Genomic DNA, 16,273 nt, shown 5'->3' on the forward strand with positions numbered 1-16,273 from the left:
GAAAAATGAAGACAAGTTAGACGTGGAGAAATCTTAATTATTGAGACACTCGCTATTAGGTTGAATTCATTAACTGACTTCAAAATTGAATTTCTGTGCAGGCATAACAAACTCAATGCCACTCTAAATCGTGACCGACGTCTTAAATTAACATCGGGTTTAAAACGAATTAAAATAAATTGCAAATATCTGCAGTGCTAATGTGGTCAAGTACAAGATTATATTCCCATGTTGTGAGTGTGCGATAATCACATGGTTTGGATTGTACTAAGATGCAACCATTCAAAAACAATGTATTCCATAATAAATAAAAGGGCCCAATAATAAATCAACCATAATTTGTCTGCAAGGAGTGGAGGTAGTCAAGGTGGATGAGTTTAAATACCTGGGATCAACCATCCATAGCAACAGAGAGCTGAAGAAGAGACTGCAGGCAGGGTGGAGTGGGTGGAGATGAGTATGAGGTGTGACAGAAGGATATTAGCAAGAGGGAAATGGAAGGTTTACAAAGTAAAACCTGCTATGATGGATTGCTTGGAGATGGTGTCACTGACAAAAAACAGGAGATCGAGCTGAAGTGGCAGAATTGAAAGATTCTCAGATTTATTTATAAATGAGTATATCAGAGGGACCTCAAGTCCAATGCTTTCGAGACAAATTAGAGAACCAAGGCTGAGATATTTTGGACATGTGCAGAGGAAGGATAGTGGATATACTGGACAAAGGATGTTAAAGATGGAGCTGCCAGGCGGGATGAAAACAGATAACGTTTATGGATATAGTGGAGGATGACATACGGAAGACTGATGTGACAGAGGAGGATGCTATGAAGAGGGTGACATGGGGGCAGATGATCTGCTGTGGTGATCCCTAAAGGGAGCGGCCAAAAGAAGAAGATTCAGTGAGCATAAAGAGAAACAGAAAGTTCGCTTTTCATTAACAGACTGTAAAAACAGGATGGCAGTTTGAGCTCATAAACTGAGTTTAAACTTTTATATGTGAAGGTGTAACTATAGGGCCAGTTATAAAATGGCAAGAAATTGTTCAAGCTTTGTCTAAATTAACTTTAATTAAATGATTAATATTTGCTAAAATAAATAAATGAATGAATGAATAAATAAGAGAAGAAGAAAAATGAAAAGGAAATCGAGTGTTTACTCTCGTGTGTAAGCTCATCAGTCATCAAGCACATCCACGCCAGGGGGCACCAGCGGACACGCGGCGGGTCTGACTTTCCGGAAATGGAGACACGAGGCGAGCCAAACATTTTCCACCGGCTCCTTCTCTCTTTGTCCATCCAGCTCCTGTCGAAGCAACATCAACAGCAACACCATGTCGAATGTTGTCGACACGAAATTGTACGACATCCTCGGAGTGTCTCCGTCTGCAACTGAAAATGAGCTGAAAAAGGTAAATACATGGGAGATAATTTGCGGGATTATATATTGCGTTTAAGCTTCAAAGTCTTAAAAGTGCCTCAATCAGGAAATGCGTTGCTATGCGAAGCTAACTAACATTAGCAGTGAATCAGGCTGACCGGCCTGGATATTCATGTGACAGTCGGGCTGTGTCGTTTATGAGTTCAATAAATGTTTTATTTTTCTTTCACAGTTTAGCTACGATCGACTAGGAAAACGTATGTTTTTCAATTTGTTAATGTGAAAAAGGTCAACCGAAACCAAGGCTAGCTCGTACGCATCAAACGATTGACCTCACGCTAGCTTTAGCTTAAGTGTTTGTCGCGAAACCAGCCAAACTAGTCCTTGATTTTGTGTTTGACAAACGGTGGAAATAGATTCCTAACACGTAGTGATCAAAATGAGCCGAAGAATCCAAGTTTGATATTTATTCAGCGGTTTTGTTTTTTTATTTAAATTTGGTTGGGTTTTTTTTCTCCCAACCGGCGTGTGATGTTTTTTTTTTTAACTGGCCATGCTAGACTAGACTAAATTGATGTTCACCGACCTCTTGTTTATTAGCACATTATCGGATAACTTTATTACGCTGTCATATTTTCATCTTAAACGTTATCGTTACCCCGTCCGTGCTTGGCGAGAAGATATGCTAATTAGCTTAGAAGCGTTAGCACTGAAATTGTCAGACATTTTGAGTTGCCTTTTTTCACTAAAGGGTAATTCCCGGGGATGGGTGCGTGGAAATGGTGAATAGCAGTCGTCGCTACTAAACCAGTTATGGATTATTGTTGGAGAAAATGATTTTTTTAAAGCCGAGACAGAAAGTGCGTGGCCGGCCAGGTTTGTTCGGGGAGGGAGGCACGTGTGATTGCGTAAACCGTAGATAAGCTTCCTTCATGTGTGTTGGAGTCATGTCGACGCAAGTTTCCCGTAAACAACGCATGCCCAATGTAAAACTTGCTAGCTAATGGAGTTATCTCTGTTTTTTGTTATTGTCTAGGCATACCGGAAACTCGCAAAAGAATATCATCCCGACAAGAACCCTAATTCTGGAGATAAGGTAACTCCTCCGTGGCAGCCTCCACCTGGTTTACAGTGGAGCTGGTCATCATATGTCCAGATGAGTTATGCGATTATGTTTGTTTTAATTATGTTTGAAATTAAAAAACGTGTTTGGGAAAACAATAAAAAGCTAAAAAGTCTGTTTTCATTTTATGCACCAAATTCTAATGTATGTGTACTTAATTACTCTGTTTCGTTTATTGATTTGCAGATTTTCTTTCTTTTGTTTTTTGGATGTTTATTAAAATTAGTCCTTTGGATAAAGTGCAATGTGTTGCTATCAGTGTTATGTATAACTAAAGAAGAAAAATAGTTTAAAATGTTTAAGTAAAACATTTTAAACATAGAGAACATGTTCTCTCATAGAGATGTGCCTAGTATTTTGTGTATCTGAAGCTTTAATGTATCTTTCAGTCCTGTTATGACAGGAGTTACTTCCCGTTTTAGTTTTACTTTTGCTTTGTGGTGATTTCGCTTTAAGCCTTTACATTTCATTAAGGGTTTAAATTGTTATTGAACATTGAGCTGAAGTTGGAAGAGCCCTTTCCACAGCTGTGCTTAACATTCGCATTAGTTTCTAATGTAGATTTTGGAATGTTTATTGAAAGGTGTGGTGTGGGGGGGGGGAATTACAAGCCTCTCTTTCATCATCCCCAATATGGCAGTGAGAGATTTTCTCAGCAGGAAATTGTTGCCAACAGGAAAATGGCAACTTTAGAGTCTTAAGCCTGGAGGCAGTGTTCATAATAATGAAAGCATTTGAGTTTTGGAAATGGTGTGTCCTACCGAGAATATCCTTTACACTGGCTGTGAGATTAACTTGTAACTCATGCTGAACGTCACATTTTATCTTCAAAGCAAATGGAAGCTAGATGTTATTCTTTTTAACTATTAGTTTTCTTTCTAATTTTTTTTTTTTTATTGGAGACTTAAGAGTGTTGGTAAAGTTTGTATAGGTCAGTTGAAACTTTGAGTTACTGTTTTGACAGGTAATCAATTTGCTGTGAATTTGCTCTGAAGTCTTATGTTTTGGAGAGCTGAAATTGTACCCAAGACTTCTGTCCCCCTCGGGTGTTTTAGATGGAGCCAAAGGAAAATCCCAAGTGTTATTTATTTTTCACCAGTTTAGTTGATTGGTGTCTGCTTTCCATAAGCTTAAGACACATTTTTATTTAATGGTTCTAAAATGAACCCCAGACTGTATGTGTGGCTGGATCTAAGTGGGTCAGTTAATTGTTTTGTCAAATCCCAAAAGCCATTTTGAAACAGGCCGTTCCCTTCGTCCAGTTAATTTTATTTTATTTTTTGTCTTGTCTCCGTTTCTGGTCTTCTCAAAATGTAGTTCAAAGAAATCAGCTTTGCCTATGAGGTGCTAACTAACCCTGAAAAGAAAGAACTTTATGATCGCTATGGAGAACAAGGCTTGCGGGAAGGTGGCGGGGGTGGCCCAGGGATGGACGATATCTTCTCCCACATCTTTGGAGGTGGACTCTTTGGCTTCATGGGTGGACAGAGCAGTCGATCCAGGAATGGAGGTCGGAGGAGAGGAGAAGACATGGTCCATCCACTCAAGTAAGACCTAGCTTGGAAACTCAGATGTACTACATTAAATTGATTTAATGTTTTTGTGTTTGCAATTAATTAAAATTGCTCTTGATGTGCAGCACAACTATTTTATCTTGCATCAGTTGATATCATGTTTTTTTTCTGTAGGGTTTCACTGGAGGACCTTTACAATGGAAAAACAACTAAACTACAACTTAGCAAGAATGTACTCTGTAGCACTTGCAATGGGTGAGTAGTATAACCAACATCTTGCTGTTATTTCTGCTTGATAGTTTAGATATTAACAGTTTTAATCCTGGGATATTTGTTGGTTATTACAACAAATCCATCTGTGGCTTTGTGTGAATACAGGCAGGGAGGCAAGACGGGTGCTGTACAAAAGTGTACGGCGTGTAGGGGGCGTGGCATGCGCATCATGATCAGACAGCTGGCCCCGGGTATGGTCCAACAGATGCAGTCAGTGTGTACTGATTGTAATGGAGAGGGTAAGTGCCACAGTGATGTAAACCATGACTAAGCACTTGCGTGTTTTATTGATCTGCACAGATCTCTGATCCTGTGTTTTATTTAATCTGCCCCAGGTGAGGTGATCAGTGAGAAAGACCGCTGTAAAAAATGCGAGGGCAAGAAAGTCGTGAAGGAGGTGAAGATTCTGGAGGTGCATGTGGACAAAGGCATGAAGCATGGCCAGAAAATTACCTTTGGAGGAGAAGCTGACCAGGCACCTGGCGTTGAACCTGGGGATATAGTTCTTGTCCTGCAAGAAAAAGAGCACGAGGTACATGGGGGGAGTCTGATTCATGTTATCCTTTCCCTCGTAACCCATGCATACTCTGTAATAGGAGGTGATGGTTTTAACATTATTTTGAGCAGTCTATTCTCCTTTTGTGTTTTTTGTATGTCAGTTGCTAATTACTTCACTCCCATAAAAAGGTGAACTTCTTCTAATCCAGCTCCTCACACCTGACCAAAGCTTCCTGTTGCATTCTTTTGATGTCAAACTGTTGATTCTGTTTTCACTAATGGCCAAAATCTCATAGTCTCAGCTGGTTCGTAAAATGTATGTATAACACAGTATAACACAGTACATGTGTGGGTGTGCAGAGGTGACGAATTTACGCACAACTTAAATAAGCATCAAAGAAGTGGAAATAAAATCTCAGAGACGTTGGAGTTAGTCATGCAGAATTTGTATATTTCAATTTTTTTTTAAATAAGTTTTAATTACATTTTGATTTTTGTTTTGATTTCAGGGTGTTTTTTAAATAAATTTGGTTAGTTTTGGCGTGTTTATAAATGTTTAGTTTTAATCTTTAATTATTTTAACACAGAGGATATTTATCTAGGAGCAGATTTTAACATTTTGGAATGAGTGTTATAGCAGCAGAGTGTCAGGCTGGTGTAGAGGTTAGTATTATCATTCCCTGGGGTGTTTCTGCATGGAGTTGGCATGTTCTGCCTGTGGGAACTCAAGCTTCCTCCCACAGTCCAGACAGACACGTAAGGTGAATAAGTCATTCTAACAGGTGAATTATGCTTCTGTGTTAGATCTGTGTCGTACCTTACGTCATAACCAGGACCCTATTATTTTTTTTTTATTTTTTTTTCCCCTACAACATAACGTTGTAGGTAACGTTTCATGATTTCATTTTTAATTATGATGCTTGGGTTTTTACCCCCTCCCATCCCACCTGATGTGGTTTAACAATGCACTTTTTGCATACAACCTGGGTACATCTGTGAGCATTGTGGTAACTTGGAGCGTTGCATACAGTTTGGAAGGCATTTGGGGGGCAATCTATAGCATTTTCAGTTTGCTCTAGTAAATTCACTTAGTGTAGTAGATGGACGACCTGGTCATTGTTTCTCTGTCTATGGCATTATGCTTCACCTAACTTTCATACTAACATGCCAACCTCCTGCAGCGCTGATGGATAATAATTTTATGGGTCTTAGGTAGGGCTGGGCCATATCATACCGTTCACGGTAATACCGGTATAATGTCGGGCAACGATAAGAAAATGAAATATCGCGATAGAATATGGGTGAAACTGATACAGATTAGAAAAATATGATTTCTGTATCAGTCATAGTTTTGTGAGCTGTCAGAGCCTAAAATGCAACATTACTAAGGTTGATAGTTTTTAATTAATTTTATCTCTCATAAAAGCTGCAATTGTCTTGATCAGATATCATGTCAAATAATTTCTTATATGTTGAGGCACCCCTCCTTATGCAATACGAGATTTAAATAATTGTTTTAGCACTTTGAGCACTCAAAAGCCTAAGTCATGTGTTATATAGTGTTTGATTGTGGGCTAAATGGTGCACCTGCTGTGGAATATATACAGCTGTTGTTCGTGAGTTTATGATTCATGAGTAAGCTACTGATTTAAAACACCCCCTCTGTTTGCAATAATTCAAGAAATAAAGTAAGAAAATCTTAAATTGTATCACAGAAAATTCTAACAGGGAAAAAAAGTCTGTATTTCAGTGCATATAAGAAGGAAAACATTATACATTATTGAGTTTTTATAATTAAATCGTATTATGCCTTAATGTTGAATTTCTTTGGTAGCAAAACGTCTTGATGCATTCTCAATCATCCAGGAAAGTAAATCTCCAAAAAGTTGATTCTGTTCATCTGGACGTAGCGTTTTGTGGGAGAAATGTTTCGTCACTCATCCAAGTGACTTCTTCAGTCTCAGCTGACCGCAGGTTTCCCCAATCTTATAAACCGTACATTTGCATAATGACTGAAACCAGCCCACTGAAGGATGCAAATTCTCATTACCACTGATCAAAGACCACTGATCAATGGCCATGAGTACCATTCACAGAGAGTTGGGGAATGGCTGCAATTACAGCATTGTAAGATGGCAAAAGATGGGTGTGCCGTGGGCTCCCCAGCCTAAGGGTTCATCTTTCGGCATCTTACAATGCTGTGATTGCAGCCACACAGTGGACCAAAGGAAAAAGGATTTTGTGTAGTAGCTGAACACAGTGTTCCTGGAAATGAAGAAAAGGAGTGTTTCTGTTCACTGAAAAATCAGCGCTTATGATTCTACATGGTTGAAGTGTTGAGTTCCTGGTTTGCATTAACAACGCTTGTAGCTGGATGCCAAAAAGTGATGGGTGTCCTCTCATGAAATAAAGTTATATTGACATCATGAGTGGTGGATTGATAGGCTAATCAGTCTTGTGATGCTGATCTTTTTTTCAAGAGCAATTCAACTAAATGTTGTAATTTTAATAAAACAGACAAATCGTAATGAAGCTTATTTGTCGTAATGGTGCCAAATTCAGAAATATGCAAGCCACTTACCTTACTCGGCTGAGGTAAATAAAGACCCTGGTAAATGTTAAAGGAAATGGGTTGTGGATGGTTTTGGCTTAACTAGAACACCACCCAGAGCTTCAGGAGTGCCTCTGGCTCCTTCTCCCACAGGATGTCTATCTTTAATGTCAAAATATGTCATTCATAGACATCTGTAGCATAATGAGTTGGTACAGCCAGCAGCAACAACACATAAAACACTGATCATGGAACATCAGTACTCTTTATGAAATGGCACTATATCAAAAGGTCTGAAAATCATTTGAAGTAGTACAATAAAAAGTATTTAAGAGGCATTAAAAAACTACTTGTCTGTGTATACAGGAATACATTCTGACAGCATCCTATTGAGTAAATTAGTAACTTTTTTGTGCTATACTTGTTTGTACTATTGATTTCTAACAAATGCTCTCTAAGGCAGAGGTGTTTAGTGTTCGGATACAATACAGTTTACAAAAATGTGATGGTGCGAACTTAATTGTTTTCTAATAATTAATAAAAAATAATTAAAATTGACAAAGCATTACAGTGCCAAAAAAGCTAGCTTGTGGAACAGTGTGAATTTAAAGTACAAGGCCTCTACTGAGTGTTCCATTATGGGTTGATGTTTGTCTTGTTAATTCTAGCCTTTTGATAAGATATTTATTTGCCTGTCAGTTTAGTGTGCAGGAGTTCTTAAAGCTGTTGTGTAACGCATTTTACTGCAACATAAGAAAGAAATGTTACAAAACTCCAAGTTCATAGCCTCCCCCAATGTCTTGACTGCCAAATTACACCATGAAGAAGCATTGTCACACAGTCAATTATAGCTGTCACAGATGACGAGCTCAAAAGACACTGTCAGAGAAAATGATTCTGACCACTTTAAAAGGCTATCAGTCACAGACAAAAGCAATTTGTTCTGACAATTATCTGTTACCGTGTTTAATGTGGTTTTTATGAGAGAATAGGCTTCAGCGATGAGAACTCTTTGGATTATTGGAATAAAAAAAACTTTTTTTTCCCCCCCTAAAATTGACTAACCTCCACTTCTGCTTTAGCCCCAGCTTTATTCAAAGGTAATGATATACAGTGACATGCTTTCCCACACTGTCATATTTGGTATATCAGGAAATGATGCTTTGTTTGTTTGGTTTGTTTGTTTTTAAATCTGTTAGAACTGTGACGATTTCATCTATTAACAGATATTACTAACAATCTCTCTCTATTTTCAGACATATAGACGAGATGGCAATGACCTCTTCATGAACCACAAGATTGGGCTGGTGGAGGCGCTGTGTGGTTTCCAGTTTATGTTGAAACATTTAGATGGAAGACAAATTGTTGTTAAGTACCCTGCTGGCAAAGTCATTGAACCAGGTAAACATCCATTTTTAACATTGCTTTTCTTACTGAATTTGTCAGGAACAGACTGCATCATTATTCAAAGCTCTGACGTGGTTGCCAGATAAGTGTATTAGCCTAGCAGGTGTCCAGCTTTGGGCTTTATTGGCAGAGAGTTTCTATCATTGTAAAGATGTTCTTCACACTAACACTGGGGGGTGGGTTTACCCTAAATCCCCAGTGCTGGAAATACTGTTTAGAAAAATGTGATTAAGTCTAATTTTAAACAAACGGCACTCTTTTCTAGGCTCTGTCAGGATGGTGCGGGGAGAAGGCATGCCACAGTACCGAAACCCTTTCGAGAAAGGAGATCTTTATATCAAGTTTGATGTCCAGTTTCCTGACAACAATTGGATCAGCCCTGAGAAACTTGGGGTATGACAGATTTGTGCTTTTAATTTACTGTCTTTAATCTTCTAATTTTGATTTGTCTCATTATAGACAAAGACCAAAGCTCATTCTTCGTACTTAGAAGTAATTACAAAACTGTCCTTCATAGGCAATTTTTTTTCCTCCATATAATTAGATTAAGACATTAAAACTATATTCCAAACAGACTTAAGTCAGCGAGTCATTTACAGTTGAGTTCAAATATATTATTTAAATCAGACTTGCCCATCAGGCCTCTGAGGGGGCATCAGTGATGGCAGCACACGGAGGCAGTAAATAGATTTGCTCTTTTATTAGCGGCTTTGAAACAAGCAAGGAAAAAGGGAAATATTGGCAGCAGTGTTGATGGAGAAAGGCCACAGCACACCTTACTTTGAACAACAGCTGCTTTAACTTGAAAAATATACATGATTTTCAGACAGCTCAGCAGTGAGTTAGCTGTCTGACCTGTAACATGTTCACATGTAGGACTGCTGTTTTTCTTGGGTGGAAAGCAATTTATATGTGTACGGTTAGTGGGGAGAAACCCAAGGTGCATGTTTTCTCAAATGATTTTTTCTACTATGTCTTCAGAGTCCGTCACATAATCTGGTTTTGGTCTGAAGAGAAAGTATGACCTGTTTGTTTGTTGTCGTTGTTTTAAAGAGGGGGGGAAAGATATTAATTTCATTCAGACTTCCATTCAGCGATTTGATTCCTTCTTGTGATGAATGTGAAAGTACTTAAATTCTGTCACGCTTGTCTTTCTGGCTGAGGATGGAAGTGAATTTCTTCCTGAGACAGCACCCCTTCTCGCTCTCTCTCTCCTTGTAGCAGTGCACTCATGACCCCACAACCTTCTGACACCAGAGAATGGTTAGAAATCCCAATGAAGCTGCCTGTTAAAGCTGTATTTTGAAAATTGTTTTCCCTGTGAAGGAGCTGGAAGACATGCTGCCCTCACGGTCAGAGCCACCCATCATCAGTGGAGACACGGAGGAGGTCGACCTGCAAGATTATGACGTCAGCCAGAGCTCGTCATCTGGTAACCGCAGAGAGGCTTACAATGACAGCTCGGACGAAGAGGGCAGCCACCACGGCTCGGGAGTACAGTGTGCCCACCAGTAATCTCATGCGCTTTCCCACTCTGACATATACACATACAGACACACACAACCCATGAGCTAGATGGGAGAAAATGTATGAGTTGCAGACTAAACAAAGGCAGGTCAGGCTCAGTAGCTCCTCAGACACAGATCACAATCACACTGACTCGTGCACAAGTTGTTGATTGTTTGAAATATTGTGCCCTTGAATCATTTTGATTTTTGTCTGAGGAACTAACACTGGTGCAGCCAGAGACAGATCTAGACACTTTAAACAGCAACTTTAGGTAAAAATTCATATAAAATATTTAAGATGTAATGAAACAAGTGGTCGCCTCAGTGAACACCATGTTAGGATGACGATCTTCTGTTCATACAGACTTCACCCACCCACCTTTCTCTTCCTCTGTCATGGCTGATAGTCCAGTGTCCTGCTAATTGGAGCTCAAGATCAGTAAAAAGGAATGTTTCTTTGTGACATGGGTTCTGTTTTCATAGTATTTACATTAATTTAAAAGACTAACCAATGTGCAAAGACAAAGCAGCTGAGCAACGTGACATGCAGATCCTCGGACTTATGCATTCATGGACTTGTCGACTCGGCGCCATTTGTAGGATTTGTTTTCTGATTTTTACAGCTTTAGTTTCTTTCTAGGTTTTTACGTGTTGTTGTTGTTTTTTTTTTTTTGTTTTTTTTCCCCTGTCTTTACTTTTTAATTCGAACAGAAATTTCATTAAGTGTGTATATCACTGAAGTGGTTGTTGGTAAGCTTCATCAGCTGCTGTATTTCAAGGCTGTGTGATTTAAAAATAAATAAATAAATAAAAACCTATAGTCTGTACCTGTGCTGAGACCATGTGCATGTACAAAGCTTTGGTTCCCGCACTTGTCAAACATCCAATAAAGCAGCACACTTCTCAAGAAATGTCTATGAAGTTGTTGAATAAACTGTTGAAATATCATTCGTAGTGTGTTACATTGATTTTTGCAATGTTTTTCTTTTTGCCACCAGAAGTAGTAGGCTAGAAATAAGTTGAAGCCATCAGAGTTTTGAAATGGCTCACTAAGGGAAAAAAGTTGTTCTTTCTATACACAATGTGTCAATGACGAGAACTAATCCAAGGATCCTGCCAACTATTCTCTGGAGGTACTGTATGACTAAATCAAAAAACATTTCCATCCTCAGTCAGCTGTCATCAGTGAACGGGATCGCACACTGTCCTAAAAGCAGTCTGAGTGGAAAGACATGCCAATGAAACTACAATGCTGTGACCTCTGTAGTTCTTGAAGAGGCAGCTGATCACTGCTTCTTCCATTAGTATTTGTGTACAGTGTAAACTGTTGAATGGGTTGAGAAGCACGCATATATACATGCATATACATTTCAACTGGTCATGCTGGTAGCTTTGGTTAGTGGTGCTGATTTAAGTAGTGTTGCCATTTAAGTGTCCTGTGATGTGGTTTATTGACTTCAATGTGAGGAACCCTTAGTGACCTGAACATCGGGCATCTATCGGCCCTTTCAGTGTCATTTAAAGAGTGAAACAGCTAAAACCAAGCTATTTAGTGTGGATCATGTCCTACCTGTGCCAATGACCCTTGTGTTTAACAAATCTCAGCTACGTCTTCTTTGTAATCATCAAACTTTTATTAGAGTTCAGAAAAACCTGTGTAAATGCTGGTATCTGATAGGTCACTGAGGAATTTCCTTCATCAGTGCTTGTTTTAGAGGGCTCCTGACATTTGTATTCTATTGGAAAATGCAGTAAGTTATGAGCCATCAAACAAATATGGAACAATGCAAAATAGTGATAATATTGAAGAAGTCACTTGTTGACCCATTAGCGGGGGGCCCTTAAACAGTTCATTTTTTGGTGGTCATAGTAGTAATGCTAGCGAAGGAGGCAAGGGTTTTGTGTTGCAGTGTGGTGCAGATTAACAGAAAACAAAAATCTGTTTTACAGTTTTCCCAAATTTGGGGATAGTGGAGTATGTAGGAAATGTAAGAAAGTTAAAATGACAATCTAGTAAAAGTCTTTTATTTTAATTTTAACAAGTACATAAGTAATAACAAAATCATTTTATTTCCAATTTTGCTGTGTCAGTGTGAAAAACAATCGTTATTATTTATGGTTATCATGTAAGTTTAAAGACAAGCTTAGACAGCATTTTCACATTGACTTTTCATTATGGAAAGGATGGAATTTTCTTTAGTGCTAAGTCAGTTTTAATTTATGGCAAAGATGAAGTTAGCTACTTCACTGTAGAAGCAAACCCTAAAGTGCTTAGTAAAAGGGTGCCGAACATAAGGCCCGGGGGGTGTAAACGGCCGTCAAAGACTCAAAATGCATCCAGTTGATTGCTTTGGATAGGTGCATTTTCATAAATTTGAGCCTACCCCTTTTCCTATTTATAAGGACCGCCCCATGGCCTTTCATACTTATTTACCAATGTATTAGACAGAATCTTTTTTTATTTTATTTCACCATCTACTATACTTACTATACTATACTACACTCTTGGTTTTATAATGACAATTTAACCCCCGAAATGTCAGACTGACAGATTTCTTTCTTCATACTGTTGACATTGCACTTGTTTTTGTTATATTATAGCATTAAACATGTAGTAAACTTCTTTGTACTAGAAAGATCAGTTTCACTGGTCCAGCTAGCTTAAATCAACGTCCATTGACTAGATGGACTTAAACAATGAATAACAAAATACAAGGAAACTTAGACCCAAACTAATAACAGCTACAACAAGAACTTAAGAAAGCTTCAACATACCTAAGAAAAGAAATATAGCAATAAACCCTGACAAATTGGTAACTCTTTGAAGTGTTACTGGGCATTCACAATCAGTCACTTTGTGCAGTGAGTCAAAGCATTGGGTGGACTGCATCAGGCTAAACTAAATTGATAGAATTGAGTGGACTCGTACTTATAAGAGAGTTAGAACAACAACTAAAAAAACTTAGAATATTCTGAAAAGAACTAATATAGGTTAACTGGGAGGAGCGGTGAAAATTAAGATGGAACAGAGGTGGAGGAAGACGATGTTACATCATGTGAGGAGCAGCAGTGTCCCTCCTCCAGAACAAGTGAAAGTATTTTTTCTTCTTTTTTAGGCACTGTTCCATGAGCACTTTTTTTCTCAAGGATAAGGTTTGTCAACTCATGGATTATTTCTGCATTTTCTTTCTCAAGTTTCTTGCATCTTTTCTCCACATCTTCTAATTCTGCTTCATGTGTTTTCTGTTGTTGCTTTTGCACCTGGATTTTAGTGTTCTTGTTCTTCAAGTAGTTAGAAAGTTCCTGAAGTTCTGTGTTTTTTCTCAGCATTTCATTGATGCTACTCTGCATCTCTGAGCATTGTTTTTCCGGCTTTTTCTTTTCTCCCTCCAGTTCAGTTGTTTTGTACTTCCTTTTTGTTTTGTTTTTTCCTCTGAAGAACAAGTTTTTCTTCTTTCTGTTTCATGCTCCTTCTCTTGAAGTATTTCTTGATTTTTGAGCAGTGTTTCATCAAGAGTTATTTGGAGCACCTTGTATTTTTCTCATCTCTTCAAGTTTGCAATCCATTTCTTTCTGTTGTGTGTCCTGTTGTTCTTTTTCTCGAAGAAAATCTTTATTTCTGTGCAGTGTTTTGTCGAGCCTTAATTAAAGCACTCTGGATTTTTTCCCCCATGTCTTCAAGCTTGGTGTCCATTCCTTTCTGTTTTATCTCTTGTTGGTTTCTCTCTTGGAGCAGCTGTTGATTTTTGTGCAATGTTTTGTTATGCTTTACCTGCAGCCTTGGAGTTTGGACTGCATGTCTCTCTGCTCGATGTCCTGTTGTTTCTTCTCTTGGTGGATTTCTTTATTTTTTCCAGAGCTTCATCAAGCTTTACTTGCAAGCCTTCGTTGTGTTTCTCTGTGTTCTGAAGCTTGCAATCCGTTTCTTTCTGTTTCATGTCCTGTTGCTTCTTCTCTTGAAGCATCTCTTGATTTTTCAGCAGTTTCACTAAGAGTTATTTGGTGCATTTTATATTTTTCCTCTTTCTCTTGAGGTTTGCAATCCATTTCTTTCTGTTGTGTGTCCTGTTGTTCTTTTCTTGAAGAAACTTTATGTCTGTGCAGTGTTTTATTGAGCTTTATTTGGAGCACTCTGGATTTTTCCTTCATGTCTTCAAGCTTGCTGTCCATTTCTTTCTTTGAACTCTATGTCCTGTTTTTTTTTTTCTCTTGGAAGATTTCATTATTTTTTTCCAGAGCTTGATCAAGCTTTTCTCGGAGCTCCTGATTCTTTTTGTCTTGCAGAGCCCATTGTTTCTCCTCAATAATACCTTCTTTTTCTTGAAGCTGGTAGGACTGTTTTTTTTTTTCATTCAGCACTCTTTCACTCATTTTCTTGCCTCAGGGACATAATCTTTTCTCTGTTCATGAGATTTTCATTCTGCATTTCTTCAAAGCGCTTCTCCTCTAGTTGTACGTGTTCACCCCAAGGAAGAGAGCTGAGGTAAGGGTCTAGGGGTTCATCCCATGGAAGACAGCTGGGGTCAACTTCTTGTCTTTCTTGATCATTTCTCTGTATCTTTTATATATATATTTTTTAATTATTCAACTTTATTCAACAAAAATTTACAATGTATTTCAATCGGGAGACCCTTCAAATCCTCATTCAACTTATTCGTCTTTCAACTCTAACTACTTCCACATATGTTGACCCACAGATACCATTTAAACTTTAAAACGAAGTCAAGCTATTCAGCTTGTATTTATCTTTTCAATATCTTTTATACTTTTTTATTCAGTTCCAGTTTAAGTTTCATGCTTTATTTTCTAATGTACATTTTAAACATGCTCGGCTACTTGCCAGCGTCAAAACCCCTGAAATACAGACACACAGAGACATACACTCACACAGGGAGAGAGAGACAGACAAACACACAAGGAAATACAGACACACAGAGACATACACTCACACAGAAACACACACATACATGTGCGCGCACACACACAGCGCAAATATTCAGTTTTTTTCTCATCTACATTTTAAACATCTTCAGCTACTTTCCAACTTTGAAACTTCTTCATCTGTGTGAACTTTAGCTTTCAACAGTTCTACACTTCAGCCTTCAGGTGAATGTTTCGTCCTATTTCAGCTCATTCAACATTTTTAACAACATTCAGCAGCCATTTCAGCTCAAAACATTCAACTATCAGCATTTACACTGCAGTTTCTTCAGAAAATGCATTTTCTAGTTCTAAATGTACTAGTTAATAGTAAATACGCGACATTCTATGCAAAACCTTATTGATGGGAATCAAAAGCGTAATATTTTTGCTTAAATTTGAAATAATCTACAGGGAATTGTAATACACACTATCATCTTTTTCGCTTAAGTGTGCTGTGTATTTCAACCCTGTACTCTTACAATACTGAATCCACACCGAAGACACTGCTGCACTGCACTGTTTCTTACACTTTAAAGTTATGCTTTAGTGTCATCTCATATTTATGCTTCCGTTTGACTAAGCCACGTTAATCTCTCCTTTTAGTTGATTGATTTGGATAAATGTAACTTAACGGTGTACTGCTAATTATAACATTTTAGCCCTTCGTATTTTCTAGTACCTAAAAAATAAGATAAAAAAATAAAAGGGGACAACTTTATATATCACGTCGCATTCACAGGAGAATACATGTAATACACTGAACATAGCAGTGACGTCATTGGACCCATGTATTTCACTATTCATAAATGCCCTTTTCGACAGTTTCCGTCAGCGGCGCCGTGGCTTAGTTGGTTAAAGCGCCTGTCTAGTAAACAGGAGATCCTGGGTTCGAATCCCAGCGGTGCCTTTTATTTCTTTCTTTTCAGTTGTTTCTTTTGTTGTTCAGTGTGCACCATTTGTCATAACTTTACATTTACATAGTACTTTTCTCTCAGCAAAACACTTTTCCAGGTGTATGTGAAACTCAAAATACGTTATTAAATTAAAAGGGACTCTATAATTTATTTTAAAGTCCAACTTGCAGTACAAGAGTTTAA

The 16,273-nt window shown here is 38.1% G+C and overlaps 1 protein-coding gene and 1 non-coding gene across 2 annotated transcripts; both read left to right on the top strand.

Moving 5' to 3' along the window:
* The first annotated feature begins 1,251 nt into the window (after window positions 1-1,251).
* dnaja2a (DnaJ heat shock protein family (Hsp40) member A2a) lies at window positions 1,252-11,201 on the top strand. The gene is made up of 9 exons (XM_085414788.1): window positions 1,252-1,410; window positions 2,416-2,475; window positions 3,820-4,049; window positions 4,191-4,271; window positions 4,395-4,528; window positions 4,625-4,821; window positions 8,595-8,739; window positions 9,011-9,138; window positions 10,072-11,201. Exons 1-9 carry the CDS (start codon window positions 1,333-1,335, stop codon window positions 10,258-10,260), a joined length of 1,242 nt encoding a protein of 413 aa, XP_085270914.1. The 5' UTR covers window positions 1,252-1,332; the 3' UTR covers window positions 10,261-11,201.
* Window positions 11,202-16,009: 4,808 nt separating this feature from the next.
* On the top strand, window positions 16,010-16,083 carry trnat-agu (transfer RNA threonine (anticodon AGU)). The gene has a single exon. It is a non-coding gene; the product is annotated as a tRNA-Thr (tRNA).
* The last annotated feature ends 190 nt before the right edge of the window (window positions 16,084-16,273 follow it).

Source organism: Rhamphochromis longiceps, linkage group LG1 (assembly GCF_057381845.1).
Source record: "Rhamphochromis longiceps isolate RC_006_pf linkage group LG1, R_longiceps_female_GT1.1, whole genome shotgun sequence".
NCBI lineage: Eukaryota > Metazoa > Chordata > Actinopteri > Cichliformes > Cichlidae > Rhamphochromis > Rhamphochromis longiceps.

Excerpts from the sequence above, each read along its gene's own strand:
- dnaja2a (XM_085414788.1), top strand. The coding sequence starts at position 1,333 with ATGTCGAATGTTGTCGACACGAAATTGTACGACATCCTCGGAGTGTCT. Across the intron at positions 1,411-2,415 it reads CTGAAAATGAGCTGAAAAAG|GCATACCGGAAACTCGCAAA; the intron begins GTAAATACATGG and ends GTTATTGTCTAG. Across the intron at positions 8,740-9,010 it reads TGGCAAAGTCATTGAACCAG|GCTCTGTCAGGATGGTGCGG; the intron begins GTAAACATCCAT and ends ACTCTTTTCTAG.